Source organism: Parus major, chromosome 4 (genome assembly GCF_001522545.3).
Source record: "Parus major isolate Abel chromosome 4, Parus_major1.1, whole genome shotgun sequence".
Classification (NCBI taxonomy): domain Eukaryota; kingdom Metazoa; phylum Chordata; class Aves; order Passeriformes; family Paridae; genus Parus; species Parus major.
In genome coordinates, this window is record NC_031771.1 from 54,257,820 (window position 1) to 54,278,020 (window position 20,201).

Sequence of the window (20,201 nt, forward strand, 5' to 3'; positions counted from 1 at the left end):
GACAGACAGCTGCACCAGCTTCACGCCGGCATATTTGATATAAACAAATACACGTATCTGCCTTATCTCTACGGTTCATCTCCTCGTACCGTAGGGGTTTGGGCTTCTCCCCTCCTGACGTTTTACTGTCTAAACATGATTGCCTCAAAAGCTGCTCTGCAGATGAGAAAAGGGAATAACTTCGTGGTTTTGCAACCTGAATATATTTAACGAATAATTTGAAGATAATTTAATCAGCTAAGTGTGGATCAGTACCAAATAGAATTTAAAAAAACACAAATCCAAAACACATTAAGGGTGCCTACTTCCAGCAGTGGGTACTTAGAGTTGCAGTCTGTTTGCACAGAAATTAATTGTGCAGATCTGAACGAATTAGAATGGCACTAACAGATGCAAAGTGGCTAAAAGAGAGTCTTGGTTTACTTATTTCACTTTTTACAGCTATATATAGAAGATTCCTGTTATTCTCAGTGAAAAATGATCACATACCATGTTTGTCTCTATGAACTGTACACTAACCCCCATGATTATCATGGGGATTCTTCACTGCTGTTCATCTGGGCAGTGGCTGACCCCTGGCTGTCACAAGCAGCACAGGAATTACTCATGAGAGATATGCTGCAATATGTGCATAATGATCATGAGAGACATTCCATCTAACATTTTTCCCCCAGACACTTAGATTATGATATTTCACATACAGGCTTAGAACATTGAAAAACCCTTATTGTTTTCATAAAGTTATGATTAAAAATATGTGTACACATTTAATTATTCAATATAATAGTGAATAATGTGGGCCTGTACCTGCTGTATGAACACTCTTGTTCGTTGTTTTTTTTACATAAACAACCCATCTGTGATCCATAAAACCCGCTGCAATATTCAGATCACAGGGACACATTCAATCCCTTTTCTCCCCACTTTCAGTGTTGGGCTGAAATCACTTCTACCCACCAAATTACTTGGTTTTATTTGCACTAGAAGTGGCTGTATGAGGTTACAAGCATTGGGGAAAGTTTTACATTTATATCTAGACAAATCAATTTGTTGCTACTGTTACTTCAGATTCCTGTCCTGCTTTACCTTTCACAGGTGGAAAAATGGCCATGGCCACGCTTGTTCCTGGCACAAAGGAAGTGTGTCAACGTAGCGTGCAAAACCCAAGGGCCAATGTACTGTGCTCACACATGAAGTAAATCACAACAGCATAGCTTATTCTGGATTTTAAAATCCCCATGAAACAACTTAAGGGAGTAAAATGTGGGGCCTTTTTGTGTACCTGGCTAAATCTTCTGTGGCAAGAGGGCTAACTGAGGCTGCCACAGGTCACCTGTGTTTTCCTTGACGCTTCTTTGTACTGTGTATGTACAGGATCATGCTTCAAAAAGTGCTTCCAGCGCAGCCTAGAAGATGCAGAGTGATATTCATGTCTCTCCTTATCTCTCTTAGGAGACACGTGATGAAAAAGAAGTTATCTCCTGCCTGAGGCTTAGCTTTATCAACTACTGACCTCAAGTATTATCAGATTTCTAAACATGTCTGAACTAGCACAGAAGGGAGCTGAACTCACCCTAAGCAAGTGGCTTTCTTAAACAAATGTAACTCCCTCCCAAACCATCCATGCATTTGCCTCAGCATCGCTTCCCTCAGTATCTCTCACCAGGCTGAGGGTTATGGACCTATAAATGGCCACATTTCCCTGCTGCTGGCAAGGCTTATCAAATGCCCTCTTCACAGGACAAAAAGTACAACACAGCAAGAAGCAGCAACCTTTTTATCACTTGGCACATAAATCTCTTTTTCATATCAAGCTTTATGTATCAAATTTAAAGTCTTTTCTAAAGGCACGTGCAAATGTAGAACACTGAGAACATTGAATAAATGCTTTATAGCAGCTTTCTGTAACAATTTGGTAGCATTTCTTAAAGTTAAGTACTATAACAGACACTTTGAAATGTAATAAACAACTGGATGCAAGAACTATAAAGCTCTCCACTAGTTCAGAGGTGGTTTCCAAGCACTGAAAACTAACAACAGAAACACAGAGAAGTTTCTCACACTGTTCTTTAAAAAAAAATTATTGCATCAAAATTACCTAGAAAATAATTTTGAGGATTTTGTGTTAGTTAAGTCTGTCTCATTCACGAAAGTACACTAAATGCAGTACACTGAAACAGAGCTTAAGGAAAATGTTTGCTTCCTACCTGGGTTTTCTTGTACAACAGCTCTTGGATCACAGACAAGAGCCAAACACCACACTCTCTCTAAAAGCAGTGCCTTGGCTGTGCTGTTAAAGAGAAAGAATCAGATTTCCTTCTTAAAACACTAAAACACTTCTGGCAAACTTCTTTTTGTAAACAATTTAATCTATGGTAAAAGTGAAATCATAAATAAAATATGGAGAGGATTCAGCTCCAGAAGACCATTTCAGTTACTGCAGTGATTTTAAAAAACTAATATCCACAGTATATTTTTACAGGGTCAAGGCTGGTTATTTCAGGCTGAAATGCAGTAAAATAGTCACTCATCCTAAATTTAAGTATCTAACTTTGCTAAATTATCTGACTTAATTTCTGTGTACTTCTTCTGAAGTGGAGGAATGGCACAGACCTTCTTGGGACTTGTGTGAACCAGAGCAGTGATTCCTAAATAGCAATAATTTATGGAAGAGACTGGTTCATTCTGTTGGCTAAAGAGTCTAATTCAGACTATATGACAACATTCCAGCAAATAATTTTTTTTAGGTTAGTTTAGAAATCCTTAATTTCATTCTGAAAAAAAAATCCCTGGAAGCTTCATGTAAGGATAAATCCTTGAAGCTGATGGTTAGTAGCCAGTTGTTTTCCTAGTGCTGTCTGTGTTCCAATGCATTAAAGTACTTGGAGTAACTACTGGAGGTGCATCAGGGGAACAACACTGTTCCTTGTGTTCTTTACAGGGGATCTTTACAAATCAGCATCAGCCTCAGCAAACCTCTTAGCTTGTCATTTGGGGGAAAAATTACAGGAAACATAGCAGAGTTAAAAAAAGATATAATCTCTCATAAGCTGTTATTGGCAAACAGGCTTTTTGCTGCTCCAGGGTTAAAAAATGTATCAGTAAGTACTCAGAGTAAGTAAATGCTCCTTTTAACTTTCTTCTGAGCCTAGAGATAACACTTCATTAAAAGTAGTCAAAGAAAAATCACTGCTGGTACATTTCCTTCATGCAATTCACTCATTTCTCAAAATACCACCTTGTAAAAAATTTACTTAAGAGCCCACTGAGAACCATGGTTCATTTATATTTTTCAAGAATTTGGTACTTTTGAACCTTTGTTAAGATGGCATCAACAAGGTTATTCTACCACAGAGATGATTTTACAAATTCTGCTTTATATTTTGTATTGGATTTAGGATTTAGGACAGTTCTTTAAAGCTGAAAAGAAACAAATTTATTATTTTTTACTTGGGTGTAAGTAGAATCACTCCAGGATTCATTTAAGTGTCCTTAAAAATTTCAATATTTTTTATATACTTAAGTGTATTGAATTTGGAGGCATGAGGCATAGCCCATCTTAATATATTACAAAAATTTCAACCAAGTTATTTCATTTGAAGTTGTTCCAGGAGGAACTTGAGCAATGCTTTATGGAAGATCTGTCAACAGACCCTTCCATCATTATCAGGGTACTTCTCTGTTCTCATCAATCCACATCTTCCTTCTAATTTTGAGACATATAAATAGCCAAATTAAATTATGCCATTTTTTGCACTTAGCAGGTTGTTCTTGAAGAGCTGACATCTTATTTAACTGTTGCCATCTCAAAGTTAAAGGCTAACCCAAGTTAGTAACTTAGATACAGGTGGTGTGAAGACATGGGTACCTCCTGATTCCTCCTTGTATATATCTCTAATACAGGGTCATCCAAGCAGAGATTTACCCCCCCTATTTCTTTGCAGTGGTAACAGGAGACCCAGTGACTAATTTAACCTACACAGTGATCTTTGAACTTTTAGAAATTAAAGTCAGGTAAGAGAAATTTTACACTAATTCTTGCTGCTGCAAGAACAATCTGCATGGAGGAAAAATCTCTTAAACCTCTTCCAGCAGGCAGCTGCCAAAATTATACCAAAATTATACTCAGAATTGAGGAATATGAGCCAAATAATCCAAGACACTTTTCTCTTTGTGAATATTTGCTATTAAATATTATATGTATATAATATGTCTAATTTTTCTTTTCCCTTAGGTAGTAAATTTCATGAATTGATCTGATGTATGCAACTAGGACAAAACCAGGTATCAGTGACCAAGGATTTAGTGACAGTATTTTGAAATTTCTTCCTGTGGATGTGAGGAAGAATTATACCTCTGAAATTCAGAAATACTGACGTAATCTCGGTTGGGAGTGCCAACCTAAGTTGTCCAGAAAAATGTATATGGCCTCTAAATGCTCTCTGAGCTGAAGTCTAGATAGCTTATACTGAAAGGAATAAATTGCTTCTTGAAAGCATTGCTCATTGGTAAAGATAGTGGTATATTGCTTTCTCAAATCTATTTTTTTCCTGTTTACTTTCATGTATTATTTCTTGGATGGGACTCATCAGCTACTGAAAGACATCTCCGAAGCAAGCCCCATTTCCACATACAACTGAAGTTCCTGCTGACCAAACTGCTTAGTACAGCATTAGTATAATTATTCTGAATATGAATTACCTGCCAATGGATAAATAAATCAATAAGTAAACCCATCAGTGAAAAATAATTTATTCAGTAAATATCTTAGTAAATGAATATGAACAGAACCTAGTGGGTGACCTGTGGAAGGTAAATAGAGTGTTAAATGAACTGCAACAACTAATGTAACATACTTGGTAGGATAGAAGTTTCTTCCAGTTTTGTATGTTCTTGCTTATCCTAATAGTACCTAAATGGTGTTAGGTAGATTTAAAAAGATTTGAAGAATGTAGATAATGTTCTCAGTACTGATGTCCGTTGGTAATTATTTCCTCTATATTGTCTGAGCATTGTAAAACATTGAGGACCTATTGCTCCTGAAAAAATTGTATAACACTCTAAACATATGAACATGAATACCAGTAGTCAAGAAAGTTAAAGTATTTATTCTATGTGACATACTCAAAAATTTGAAAGTGTAGATAAGTGTTTAATTAATTATCTAGGTTAAAAATATTCAGCAGTGGAATGAACATGGGACTAACTTCTTCCTTAATGTCACTCTACCAAGTAAAAAGAAAGTCTGAAAGAGGAGAATACTGTGGAGATCTGTTTTGATTCAAATAACTTTATTTTCCTTATTTATCTTTACATCCATATATCCCAAGTGTATATATATATATATATATATATATATATATATGTTACTTAAGAATCTCTGGAATACTGATGTTCTTAATATTATTTGATGGTTTCCTGATGGATTGAGGGTTGTATGAGTTCTTGAAGCCTTGATCAGGAGCCCAAGAGTTGGTACTGCAGTAAAGACATGCTTCCTCCTGGGAGGCACTTATTTCTCTCTGTGGACTGTAGGCAAGGAGTAGATGACTAATTTGATCTGCATGTCTAATTTTATATGTCATTATGGCATGTGTAGAAAGACCAATATATTGTGTAGAAACCACTGATTAATTTCAAATTCAAATTTGACCATGAAGAAATTTTGATCTTTGTTATCCTACAATGTTTTGAAAACAACCAGATCTCTCTGTGTACTTGTGTGAATTGTGGGAAGACATCAGCCCAAGATATTTTCCATATAAATTCAAATTTAGACAGATAAATACCCCAAATGCAATATCATGTCATCAAATTTGATATATTTTCAAATAACATACTAGCAATAGCAATGATTTACTTTAGGATAATGTCTTGAGACCCTTAATGAGGGCAGGGACACATGGTACTTGTATACATGTGTCGTCCATATGTGTAGTAGAAGTATTCTTCTTGTCAAAACCTATAGAAATAATCCAACAGAATTACTTATTTTTAACTCCTCATGCCAAAATATTAAAATGTTCAAAAAAGTATAGAATCCAAATGGGAAAACTTTGAGAAACTAAAGTTACTTTTCTATCATTGTACAAATATAAATCTAAAATTGCTAAGAAAAGGAAAGCAATAACTCTTGGTTTACTTATTCCCATGGTGTCATTTTCAACATGGGTGTGGTTAAAATATTGGATTCAATTTTACAGATTTTACATGTGAGAAGTTTGCTTATAGTTAGGATTGCAACCAGGAATATTTCACGGTAAAGCTGTATATTTTCTCTGTTTAATTGAGAAAAATTAGTTTTGTCTGAAAATTTCCAGATGTATTATAACTACAATACATTTTTGTAGAGTCTGGAGAAAATCAGTCATAGTCTTTCCTTAAGGCTGGGTTTATCAGATTTTCTAATTCTAATAAAACTGATTTGTTACTGATTCAAATGCCATAAGCCTATTTCCATATTTTAGAAGATAATAATCTAATGAAAAGCTTCTATTAGTTTTAATAATAATAATTATCTAATAATATTTAATAATAATTTATCTAATAATTTAATAATAATTATTATCTAATTTAAAAGTTCTATTAGTTGCATTTTCTGCATGATATGTATTTGGGTCCAGCTCTGCATCTATTGAATTATGCTTCCTGGGAGTCGTGGGCTCAGTATGATCCTTGTTCTGTCCTGTGAAATTCAGTGCAGGCAGCACTCAGCAATGCTGATGGTCTTTGTGCTTCAGATAGGCACTGATGGCTGTGAGGCATCAGCATCAATCATAATTGTAAATGATGATTGGACTGCATTTTACACTCATGTTGTCCTTAATTTGCAGATGTATAAATGATTGCACAGCAGGGTGATAAACCCAATCTCCAAGTGTTCTCTTCCATATTTTTCACAGAAAGCCGCCCCTGTGTGACACTAATAAATTAGATGTCTAGTTAGGAAAATAATCTACTATTGTCTTCTATCAGACATCTCTCACTGTCAAATAAAATAATGGTTGTACAAGCATTGCCAGTTTGATTTGTGGTCAGGGCTTTGCACCTGTACACTGCATACAGCAGCAGTCATGTACTCACAGCCATGAATGCTGATGTGGGAGGAAGTGAGGGCATGGGTACAGAGTGCACAGACTGATGCTCCAGACATAACCATTGTACTGGTTCTACAACCTCAGCAGCAATTTTGTGACATTTTGTCTGGTTGTAACTTTCTTAATCCCTCAAGTACACAGAAAAACTGTAGAAATTTCCTTCTGCCTTGGTCATAACTAAAGTGGGTTCAATAGCTGTGCAATACAGACCACTAACATTTAACATTATCTGAATAACTGTTAGAAATATCAGGTTTCTGTAAATCTGGGATGGAAAGATTGGAAATTCTTGGAAAATAAAGAGGACCCAATGAAAGATTGCCAGTCTTGACTGTTGTTGAATGCTGGAGAACTTGTGATGTTCCTAGATATTTTTACAATGATTGGTTGCTGCCACTGGTAAAATGGATTCCTCATTTTCAGTGGGGATTGATACAGTTTCTCACCAATGGACCTTGCTGTGCTCCTATCTGATAGAGGGGAGTGCCAGGTACTACCAGATGTTTTATCTGCAGATGAGTGCAAATGGTGATTAAATCAACTATTAACCTCATTGACAAGAAAAGTAAATTGACCTTGTTACATCTCTTGTGTAATCCCCACAAATAGAAGTATAAGCATTTTTTGAAACTTTAAAGTAAGTTTTTGAAACACTGACAGAAGTAGTTGCTTCCTAGGTAACCACTATTCATCTCTGCTTTTAATTCCATTTATCATCCATCCAAAGGGTGGTAGCAACAGCCTACTTCTATTACTCCTATTTAGCTGATAATCCATGAGGTCCCATGTACTTTTTCCAAGTTTATTGTTTTGCTGAATGCAGTTTTTCGTCTTGTGTGTGACCTACATTTATATCATTGCATTTGGCCACATTGAAATATAACTTCTGCTTTAATGATGTGACTCAGTTTCATATAATTTACTCTGATTACTGATTACTGTCCTGTTATTTTTGGGCATCCACAATTGCCTTCAGCAAAAAGTTTATACTTTTTTCCACATTTTTCATAAAGATAGTAGATAGCATTTAAAGAATAGCAAAAACACTCGGAATTACACTGAAAATACTCACTGAATACTATCTCCAAGTTTTCAGATCATCCAGTTTTTAATTTTTTTATATGTTTGATAGCTTTTTTCTAATCTTTTATGGCTGTTGTTGAGTAGTCCTCAGCTAGTACAAATCTTCATGTATTTATTGGGAAGTTGGTTAGTTATGGATGCTATGTGTTGGTATAAATATCAGATTGGACTGTTCTTGTGACCTGTGGAGTAGCATCCTGAAATAGTCATTCCTATTTTATTCCTCTCCTATCTGTTTTTAATGTATTGCATGTCTTAAAATGATCAAAAATGATATTGCAGTGAATTGTTCAATTTTACTTTAATGTAATATACAAAATATCCACTCTAAATTGCAACTTAATACATTTTATATAAAATCCAATGTACAGTATCTTAAATTTGTTTAAATAGTGTTATAAACGTAATTTTAGAGAAGAGTCAGTCCTGGAGTGATGCAGTCTTTTGTTAATTACTCTTCATTTTGATATCCCTGCTGTTCATTAAAAAATCCATCCTAGATTCTAGAAACATCCTTATGAGCTCAGATCTGGTTCCAGTCAAAACAAGAATGAACTCCCAGATTTTTTTTTTTCATTTCAACTTTGTTTTCCCCATAGAGATGGATAAAATCCTGTGCTGGGGCCTCCAGTTTGAATGTCATTTGACATCTGCTTCAGAGCTCATCTTCATCTGATAAAGCATCAAGGTAATCTGTATCAACGTATAAGAGAAATCCAGAAAACAAACTGTCTGCCCATGTGGGATCAGAAAAGAGACCATTTTGGTCAGTGTAGAAGATTTCAAGCCATACTTCATCTTCTGGCTGAAGGTAGATCACTGTGGATCCAGAAGCTACATCGTGGTTGCCGGTGTTTGCATCAAAAGTCTTGATCCGGTACTTCCCATTGTGAACCAGCCCAATTGCAAGGTGCTTGTTTGCTAAGGTGATATCATAAGAAAAATAGTAAATCCCTGGGATGGCACAGATGAACTTTCCTGTGGACGGGTTGTAATGCTCCCCTTCGTTGAAGAGGACTTTATTGAATACAATTGGTAATCTTTCCTCTGGGTAGCTCGTGGTGATGCCAACAGAAAAGGCAGATTTCAGCACTATCTTTCCACACTTGCAGACCCCTGGGGCACCCGGATCTCCTCGGTCTCCTTTATCTCCCTTAGGTCCAGGTGGTCCAGCTGGACCTACTTCACCTTTGGCACCAGTCAGTCCTCCAGGTCCTTTCTTACCAGACTCACCTTGGTCTCCTTTCTCTCCAGCTGGTCCTAATGGCCCAGTCTTTCCTCTCAAACCTTCAAAAACATTTTAAGTTAGTTTAGTTAGTTAATCATTGCATGTATCACTTCAGTAAATTATTGTGTGGGGGGCTACTGTATGCACCTGAACAAGCAAGAAAAACACGGGTAGAATTTCAAAATACTCTAGAAATACTTCCAAAATTTTCTGGTGGGTTTGCAAAAGGAATGCCGGTTTGGAACAAATGACCAGACTTCACAGCCTGCAGGTCCTTTGTTTCTGTATTCCTACTTATCTTCATGTGTCTTGATTACACATTAAAGAATTCTATATGTAATCAATCTATTGCTTCCTGAACTACAGTCACTGCTGACGGCAAGGACAGCAGCATGACTACCTACATAATGATACTTGTGCACTAAATAGAGCGTTTTAGTGCATACCTGAGCACCTGCTAATCTTTTGCACCTGGCTAATGGCACAGGTGAGACTATTTATTTGACACTGCACGTGCTTCATTCTTCCCGAATTTTTTATTAGCTTCTGTGAGAAGAAAGGTTGAGCATTGGCATTTCTTTACACTGATATAAGTATGTGCATATTAGACATATCTAAAATTTATGTGCATACTTTCTTTCCCTCTCTATATTTATATATGCATCACCCTTAAACATGGGCACATACACACATTCATATATATATGTGTGTGTGTGTGTGAGTGTGTATATACACTTATACATATGTATATAGATATATATAGATATATAGATATGTAGAGCAGTGGTGATGAAAGGTCTTGCTTTCTTGTACTACTGTGCTAGGTTACACAAATATTCAATACCTGCACTCCCTTTTTCGCCTTTTTCTCCCTTCCTCCCATCTCTACCATCTCTTCCTGGAAGACCAATGCGTCCGTGTGGCCCCGGGGATCCGCTGGCTCCAGGGGGGCCTGCAGGGCCTGGCAAACCTGGGATGCTACAGATATATCTGGTGTAGTAATTTTCTCCTTTGGTCTGGCTTTGAAGAGGTTGTTCACTTGTGTAGATGGCAAAACTTGTAATGTACAGCAACACAAACATCCTCAGATCTGGAAAAAAAAAATTAACAAGACACTCTAGTTACATGCAAATAGCTCTGAATATGCAGATAAGTGTGACACTATGGTGCATTATGCACAGGTAGAGGTGTGGACCTCAGCCTGGAATTTCTGCATTACTAAAATCCATGTAGGAGGCAAGGAGGAAAGTCTGTCAGGTTGGAGATTTTTCTGGGCACTGTACATGTTGCTGTATGTCTTTCAAGAAAGTAGCTGTGGACTGACATAATGTGGCTGGTGAATATCAGCTTTCTGGGACCAAATGTTGATATGTGAAAAAATAATCTGGATTTTTTCCATGCAAAAAACCTTTGATTGTATAATTAATTTTGTCTTTGGGCCCTATATAAGCTTTGTAGATAAAAACCCTCTTGCTGGAGGAGAAGACTCTTTAGTCTGTGCTGGAGGGATGTGCCTGTAGTGAGGATAAAACTTACACCTTCATTTCATTTTGAAATTTTCCCTGATAGTGGCAAATGAATCTCCAGTTTAAATAACCACAGCAGAAACTTGCTGAAGCTGCAGAAAGGATGGGAGTTAGCTACAACTTTAGTTCCTCTTTGAAACAGCACAAATAAACACTTTACCCTGACTGTTCAGGTGAAACCAGGCAGCTGTCCTGCCCTGTAGGGGATGGTGGAGTGTGAATAAGTTGCTAACAGGTTGAGTTTTTTAAACCTGTCTTGGGCTCTCATACAATGAACTATGTTGCAATATGTTGCAAGAAAATTGGTTAAATCTTTATATATAGTATTTGGGAGTTTTCATAAACTATTGGATGGAAATTAAATTTCTCTGTCTGGGATACTAAAGAAAAGCAACTGTACAAATAGTGACATGCTGAGTAGTTGTAGTACCTGATACACAAAGGTGTCTTAAATTAGTGTTGCATTAGCAGAAAGTCAATCATGGGTCAAGTGAGAACCTACAAGTCAAGCTGTCTTTTCTAGTTCCTTTGCTGTTTTCTCAGAAAACTTGTGTGGTTTGTTTTGTTGGAGCTGTCCATTCCTTCAGAGCTAATTTACATCATTCAAGGAAGTCAGAATCCACTAGTTTCTGTGGAGGGAAAAAAAAGAAATAGAATGGGTGATTGTGAAAAATATCTGTGAAATAAAGTCTATCTATTTTTTACAGTGAATCACAGACTTATAGAACCATTGATGTTGGAAAAGACCTTTAAGATAAGATTATCAAGTCCACCTAACACCATCACCATATTCATCACTAAAAAATGTAAAATCTACACATTTCTTGAACACTTCCAGGAATGGTGACTCCGCCGATTTCCTGGGCAGCTTGTTCCAATGCTAGTCAACCCTTTCTGTGAAGCAAGATTGCCTGCTACCCAATCTAGCCCTCCAGCCCACTGATCCAGCCTGTCCATATCTCTCTGCAGAGCCTTTTAATCTAGAAATTTTTCTCATTCTCCCCTCTGTGATACTGATTGGCATTAACTGATTTATTTAAAACCCCAAGCCATTACATTTATTTGCAATTCATGATATTTCAACTGGTATATGGATGACATGGTCAGATCTATTCAAAGATCAGCACAGGTGTATATACATGCATGTACACATACACAGTCTTTATAAAGAATCTTTTATTTTACAGAGTGGAAAATTAGAAAATGTTATGGTATTAGTGGTAATGCAGAAAAAATAGATGAAAATATTGTAATTTGGAGGGAAATAAACAACGCTCCAAAATTCTCTTCAGTGATACATATTCTGCTTTTAATTTTAGACATCTTGCATTAAATTGGCAGAAACCAAACTATTAATTTTGCTGTCATTTGATAAAGCTTTACCATACAGTCAGGAACAGCAGTCTCCACAAATGGATTAGCATATGAATGCTGAACATTACAGCAGAGCAGCAAATGATAACTCCAAGGCAGTTGTTAGCTATGAGACAATCTTCACAGTGACGTTTGCTCTAACGTACTACTGAGCAAACTCAAATAAAACTCATGGATTTTCACAGGACTTAAATCAGGGACAAAAAAAGCTCTCTGCAGAGAAGAAAAACTTTAAACACTTAGCCAGGAGGGAACAGCTTGGAGGGACTTCATGCTTAAGGCTGCATATGCATTTTACACAAAGCTGATGGATAAGAAGCAGACATGACCTAAGGATCAAGGACTGGGAAAAAATCCTGCCCTTTGCCAGATGAAAGTCTGAATCAGTAGGCTGGATGTTCCCATACTGTGTTGCATGTAAGCCAGGCAAAAACAATCTCAACAGTTGCTAGTTTTGCCTGTGTCAAGGATATTTTACAAATCAGAGTAAAAACCTTTGCACAGCTGCTCCTGTCACTGTCTGGCCAGTACCTTATTGATGTGTGAAGCTGTCTCCAGCTCCCAGACCTCCCCTGCTGTTCTTCTCATGTGCTTACAGGAAATTAATTAGTCTGGGACATGTATTTCTGAAAAGACCATGGGAGAAATGCCATTTGGGGAAGGTGAAGGGAATGGGGTTGTTGAGATAGAGATGCGCCTTAGACGTCTGGAGCATTGTGTTTGGAGAACCAGTTTGGGAAGAAGGCGTAGAGGACAATAGCTTTCATTTATGTGTTGGGGGTCTTAATGAGTGACAGGGCTGTGTAGCCAAATGGTGGGAATGCAGAAAGGTAAACAGAGCTGGTCTTGTGAAAAAATTATGATAATGGTTCAGGTGATAATGTTTACAGACCTGAGTTTAGTCTTGGGGAGAACACAGAAAGCTGCTTCCAACAGTGGTAGCCAAAAAATGACATTTGGGAAACCATGCATTAAGCCAGAGAATCAGGACTTCTCTTGTCCTTTGAATTCAGATTCTTGCATTTCTTTGTGCATAGCAGTAGTGATTTTAAAAGGAGAGGGGTTGCCTGTTGTGGCAACAGCCTGTGTTATTGGAATCTCTTGGAAAGAGACTCAAAAAGAAATCTTTTCAGACCAAGGAAGGAAATACAATGTTGAACCCATGCCCCCTATTTCCCAGTGAGTGTCCTAAAAGCACCACTGAAAAGTTAAAGGTGAAAAAGAACATAATTTGAAATTTTTTTGAAATTTAATGTAGATTTAGGAAGCCAAAATCAGAGATTTTCATTCAGAGGAGTTTATGAAGTTAGAGGGTATAATAGATTTCCCAGATCACTTTCTCAGGGGTCACCTATCTTGTAGTTAAATATTTGTTCACAGAGAGTTAACTGGGAGGCAGAATGTGAATCATAAATAACACTTTGTTCTTGGCTTCTGGTTGTCCTTTTCAAAGATAAAGACTTTTGTCCATAAACTGGAGTAGGAAACAAAGTCATTTATATATGCCAAGGGATTTTTCTTCAGGGAAAAACAACATCTGAGAAGTTCAATGTATTTTTCCAAAAACTGAAAGCCAGAATAAGCACATGGTACAATAACTTCAGAATAATAACAAACATCTTCATCATAGCCATCACCAAAAACAATAATGAAAATGATATAAACTCAGGGTTAGAATAATGTTATTCCATGTTTAGGAAGTGGCATTTCAATAGGTTTCAAATCCACTAGGTAGAGCAAGAGTGCACATCAGGGCATTCACTGGAAGCTGATGGACATGCTGATCAGTTCTAGTCATAGAGTCATAGGATGGTGTGTGTTGGAAGGGACCTTTAAGATCATTTAGTTCAAGCCTCCCCGCTGTGGGCAGGGACACTTTTCACTAGACGAGATTGCTCAGAATGGTTTCTGAAACAGATTTTTCCAAGTGAGTTCTTAAAGTCATCTCATTCATTTAATACTGGAAAAAGATTCAAAAAGCTTTTCTGGACCTTGTTGCAATCTGTTAAGGTGGCAGATCTAAAGAATCAAAAGCAGCATGGACAGGAGGTCCAGGGAGGTGCTTATGCCTCTCTGCCCTTGTGAGATCCCACCTGGAATGCGGTGTCCAAATCTGGGATCTTCAGCGAGGAAAGACATGGACATACTGGAACAGCTTCAGAGGAGGCCACAAAGATGATCAAAGGTCTGGAGCACTTCTCCTATGAACATGTGCTGAGAGAGTCTGTACTTAAAGAAATATATATATATATATCTTATTATTTATTTAAAGATGGTACTCGTGAGAAAGATGGTGACAGACATTTTAGTAGGGCCTGTTGCAATAGGACAAGGGGATATGGCTTTAAACTAAAATAGGATAGATTTAAAATAGGTAGAAGGAAATAATTTTTATAATTATGATGACAAAACACTGCAACAGGTTGTCCAGAGGTGTGGTCAATGCCCCATCCCTGAAAACGCTCAAGGCCAGGTCAAAAAGGGCTCTAAGCAAACTGACCTGGTGGAAGATATGCCTGATGATTGCAGGGGGGTTGGACTTTTCAAAGGTCTGTTCCAACACAAATTATTCTATAATTCTATGATCTCCCTTGAGAACATACTCTGTAAGTTAGATCCCCATTGAAGCCAGGGCTCAGCAGAGGCTTTATCATCAAGCCATTAGGAAATCTCATTTCATTACTGGTATACTCAGACTATGTCATTAACAATTTTTCAAACTTAGAAATTAAGAGTTTGTAAGAATTCCCAGTTTTGTTACTTTTTAGTATATGATCTAATCTTTCTTGCTTGTTCAACTATGTAGGACTAATTCTAAAATTTATTAATTGGCATTGTTTTGAAACAGGCCTAGAAGATTTCCCATGAATCTGTTATAAATAAAAGCTGGGTCAAGAGCCAGTAGCTATTAGTCACAAGCTACCTTGGCTATGCTCTTACTTTTGTCTTGCCTTGCTAGCTTTGAATTCACTTCCAATGCATACACACAGTTGTTTAGCCAGTAGAATGTGTTTTAACTTCCTTGTGGACAAAGATGTAGATGAGAAGCTGTGATACTTGTGGGTCCTTTCTGTCTGCAGCCCTGGCACTAAGACTAGTGGTAAAGAACAAGAGTCTATCTGTCCTTTGGCTTTCCAAATGCAAAGGCCCCAAATGCCCCACATGAATCCTCATGTCTGTGAGATGCACAGACCTCCCCCAGCTCTCCCCTCCAGGAACTGTAGGGTAGGAGAAACAAGGTGAATAAGGAGAAAATAAATCAGGATGAGTAGCAGAGAGAGAGACATCTTCAGCAATTGATTTGAAATTTCACTGGCTATGCCTGTCTTTTCGCTCTCAAAACATGATCCACAAAAGTCAGCTGTGTCCACATGCCTGAAGGGTTCAAACCTTCCATTCAATCTGTCACCACCACTTACCTTTCTACAAGGCCTCCGAAACGGGTGCTTATGGTTTGGCATGACACTCTCTGCAGTTTCTTTGCTCTGTATGATTTTTATGCCATTAAAATACGAGTCTTAATGATGGATTTTTCTTCCCATGGATTTTATAGTGGTCTTCAGCTGGCCACAGCTTTATACATCTCCCAGCTTGTTTTGTGTTATGGGGCCTTTGCTGAACTTCCAGAGATTCACCTGTAACACCACACCTTACTCTAAAGAATCAAGACCACAGCTGGCCATTACCACACTGCTTGGGTTTGCTACACAACCCAACAATCTTCACATGGCTTTACACCTTTTTGTTTCCCATTTGTAAGAAGGGGAAAGTGACCCAACAGTTTTTGAGCAGCCTGAACTGATTCCCAGTAGCAGAACAGCTTATGGTGGCCAAAGGAATCAATCAGCCAGTGGGAAGGACCATTAGCTAAATATTTCTGAGAAAACAATCTTTAAAGGCCTCATTAGCAGTGCTGACATTTAACAGTCTCACACAGTTAAGTTTGTAGTCAGTCATGTTTGAACAATCTTATTCATAACTATGTTGAATGCAGTCAGATTCATCAACCATGTATCAAGCCTTCACGAAAAATTGACTGCCTGTAATCAAGGCTAGAAGTTTAATATGTTTGGTTTTCAAAATATCAGAAGAGTGGGACCAATTTTATTTCTCAGTGTCTGACTTGAAACATGGTCTCTCCAGGTATTCCCATTATTTGGAAAGTTGTTTTTCTGAAAAATGCCAGAGAGCCTGGTCAAGGTGTGTATTGGTGAGATAGCTGGACTTAGCTGGGGGAAATTTTATCAAGAATGCTGGCAGGCAAAGCAGTTTCACTGCCAGCTGTACCAGAACACACAAATAAATATAACCTGACAGAATTTGTTTTGACAGAAAGCCAAGGTGTGAGGCCAGTTGCTTACAGTTGGCAAGTAACATGGAGACAATAACATGTTTGCTTGCAGTGTAGAGAAAAATGGCCATGATTTAACACTGGGAGACTCAGGATATGAGTGTCCCTACACCTCAGATACAGGCTTACTGTTTTCTCTATTTTCATAATATAAAATAAGAAAAAGAGACAGGAACCATAAATTACAAGCTGTCTTCAGGGATGACCTAGAATTTGAAGAGTTAGTTACAAATCTGGACTGGAATGCAGCATATGGAAGCATGTAGGCATCTAAAGATGTGTATACACGCCTAGAGCAGAGTGCCCATCTCCTGTGAAATGTCCAAGAGGAGGCTTCCTCCTCTTGGTTCCTCTCCAGCCCTTAGCAGGAAAACTTCCATCTCCTGTCTTAGATCATTCTGCCTTTCCAACCTTGTGATGAGAGAAGAGAAATAAAAAACAGGCTAGGTAAGCCATTTTGGATGGTCTGGAAAGAGGAAAATCAGAGTGCAAAAATAAAACCTCAAACTGCAAGGCACATGGGGACAAATAAGAACAAAAGTCAAAGATTCTTGCCACAAGTCATGGGGACAGACTTCCCCTGCCTTGTGCCTTGTGCTTGCTTGTGTTCCCGCCTGGACATGGTGAGCAGAAGTCCATAGAGAGCTCCCCTCTTGACAGCAATCACTTTGCACAGGAGTGACTGGGGGGGGGACAGCCAGCAAAGCAAGAACTACTATGGGAACTTCACTGGATATATAGCTGAGTATTCTGTAGTCCCTGGGCATGGCTTAATTCTCATGCCCTCAAGGTAAATGTTGTTAGATCATGGACATATGAAGATGGATTCTCCTTCTTCATATGTCCATTTGTACCAGTTGCTCCTTTGGTACAGCATATGTTCAGTGTTCACCATGTAAGAAGAAATATGTGAAGAAGGAAATATGTGAAGAGAAGAAAGCTTCCAGACCCTCAAAAGGACACTCCTCCCCAGCACATTGTTTTCTTCTGGAAGTTCATCAAATGATATCACCCTGGCACTGTGCCTTTCTGGGAACTGTGTGGAAAAGTAGGCATCCAGCCAGAGACTGCATTCTACATTGAACTAGGCACAGACCAAAGGAGCAGTTTAATGGCTTAGGCTGCACTAAGCTGATTGATTTTCCTGAAGCAAGTTGGGGAAGGTGCCCATAAACCTCTCTGACAGAGGAGCGGCGGAGGCTGTGACCTGGGGCAGAGAGTAGCCCCGCTCAGCTGAGTGGCAGTCTCTTGTCCCTTCTCTTCTGTAAATGGAAGAGGTGTCTGTCCATGGCTTGACATGAGTAAATTTTTTCAAAAACCATCATAGTTAAGATAGCAATGCTTTTTGGTGTACAGAGGGTACACTTGCAACACATCAAACTGTTAGCTTTTCCAGGAGGAAAAGTGGAAGTTTTGCCTACCTGGGCAACACAGATGCTCAGGACAGCAATGTGAGACCCAGGCTGTGCACACCTCACAGGACTCAATGCCTGAGAAACCTGTGGCCACATCAGTGCTGGCAGCTTTGTTGCAGGACTACATCCACAGGGCACTGCAGTATTTACTGCCCAGAGTTATCTGCAAGGTCTCCACCTTCTGACCCTTGGTGCAATGTTGGCTTGGTCAAGAGCAGCAAAGATTGAGCTTCAACAAGAAACTGAAGTGAAATATGAGAGAGGTTGTGATGATGAATCTGAATCTCACAGGTGTGAGTGGCTGTGTCTCAGCACATATGATAAATGCATTTAAAAGCTGAGGTTTTACTGTAAATTAGTGGTGCTTGAACTTCTGAAAGCCTATGTCATTTTGAAATGGCATGAGAGCTTTGAAGCCTCCTGTGCTTTTCAAAATGCCACCAACATTGGCTTGCATCCTCAGCCCCTGGGGCTGCCAGGCTCTCATGTCAACCCTGGTGGTCTCCACTTTACTGATCCAACTTGTCAGTAAAAACCTGGCTTCAAATCCAGCATACTTTCCCGACTCTGGCTGTTCTGAGAAAAGTCCTGTTCTCGTGGAAGGAGTCTACCTCAAAGCTATTACTTCAACAGTATTACTTCCATATTTATATTGGAACAGAAAAAGGAGAATTTGGCCTGGCTTAGTCACATGTGCAATTGTTATGGTTAATGTCAGATTCAGGAGATTGGAGCCAGGACGATATAAAAATAGAATAAAATTTATGTAATGTCTGCTTTTGGGTAATAACAGGTTTTTAAAGTATGCTTCTTCCTGATTAAATCAAACCTTTTATTTTCAGTGAGGTTGACCTCTTTGTGAGACAGAAGGGCATGCACATTAGAAAGACAGTTCTAAAGAGTTTGGAGCTGTAAAATAAAATCCCATTTTCATTCTATATGGTTTGATATTTTCTTACTGAAACAAAGATTTGTGTTTCCATGGAAAAGCAGAAGGGACAAGGCATCCTTGCTCCCAGCAGACTTGCCAGGAGTGCTCTCTCCACCCAAGCCTACCCTCGGTATCTCCAGCACCTGACTGGTACCAGCACTCACTCAGGACCTGCATTTCTACTTGTGGAGGCTGGTATTCTACAACTTCATATCTTGTGGAGGTTATTGTGTTGGGCAAGGGTTGGCTGTTCCCTGGCACTGGGAGCAATGGAACTCACAGGGGGAAAGGCAGGATCTCACCAACCAGCATCCCCAGCAGGGAGCAGGGCAGCCTGGAGATGGCCAGAGGCAACCATGGCATCCGAGGCCAGACCAGAGTATCAGCCTGTGGATGGGGGTCAGCTGGGCTGAAATGGGGTCCTGGACCATGGGCAGGGTACTGGGACACCCCAGGAGAGGCTGGCAGGGATTTCAGGGATGTCAGTGCCTGCAGGGCTCCAGGAGGTTGCAGGTTGTAGTTATTCAAGGAGGAAGAAAGTATTGTGATCCTGGTCTGGCTGCATAACTTCAGTCTACACATATAGAATTAATAGCTTTCAGCACCAGGCATCCAAAGATTTCTTTAATTCCATATGGATCTTTATGCCTCTCCCCACTGAAGCATTCAATGAGCCACGTAGACAACCTGTGTCCTTCAGAATCTTGTCTTGCTTTCATCTGTCTCCTAATGAGAACCATTTCTATGTTGGACTGTTTGGATTTGCAGAGTCTCAATCCAACTTGTTTAGAGTTTGTTTAATACATGAATTACCGTGTACTGTGAAGTGTTAATCTTGTTTATTTGAAAAAAATGTTTGGATTGTTCTTACAACACATTGTAAAAATCTAAAATCTGTTTTAAGAGCCCTTTCATGTTGAAATAACACTGACAATTTTTTTTACTCTATTTCTGATTTGGACAATTCAGGCAGGCAGTTTTAAATTTTCAAGTAAAGAGCTTATGAGGAAAGTGGAAGTATTATCTCATTTATTATAATTTGTACAAACCTCGAAAGTGGAAAACTCATTTATACTCATTTATACTTATTCTCTGTTATATAGGACTCTGGAGGGTCTATCCACCTGTTTGGTTAACTAGCATAGACTACTGTACTTCCTAATCACAGTATGTCCTGACAAGTCTTTAAAAAGAGG

General features: G+C 38.5%; 1 protein-coding gene across 4 annotated transcripts in view; it reads right to left on the bottom strand.

Annotated features, from left to right (window-relative positions):
* Positions 1–8,464: 8,464 nt before the first annotated feature.
* C1QTNF7 (C1q and TNF related 7) overlaps positions 8,465–20,201 on the bottom strand; it is a 50,702-nt gene continuing 38,965 nt past the window's right edge. For 2 of the 4 annotated variants that reach the window (XM_015625623.3, XM_015625621.3), the window contains exons 2-4: positions 11,365–11,563; positions 10,253–10,498; positions 8,465–9,467 (exon numbers count right to left, since the gene is read on the bottom strand). In XM_015625623.3, the coding sequence (XP_015481109.1) occupies positions 8,836–9,467; positions 10,253–10,490 (870 nt within the window). In that variant the 5' untranslated portion in view covers positions 10,491–10,498; positions 11,365–11,563 and the 3' untranslated portion in view covers positions 8,465–8,835. Of the gene's footprint in view, positions 9,468–10,252; positions 10,499–11,364; positions 11,564–14,401; positions 15,892–20,201 lie in introns of those variants that run through there. The other 2 variants (XM_015625622.3, XM_033513802.1) reach the window with 2 other exon arrangements.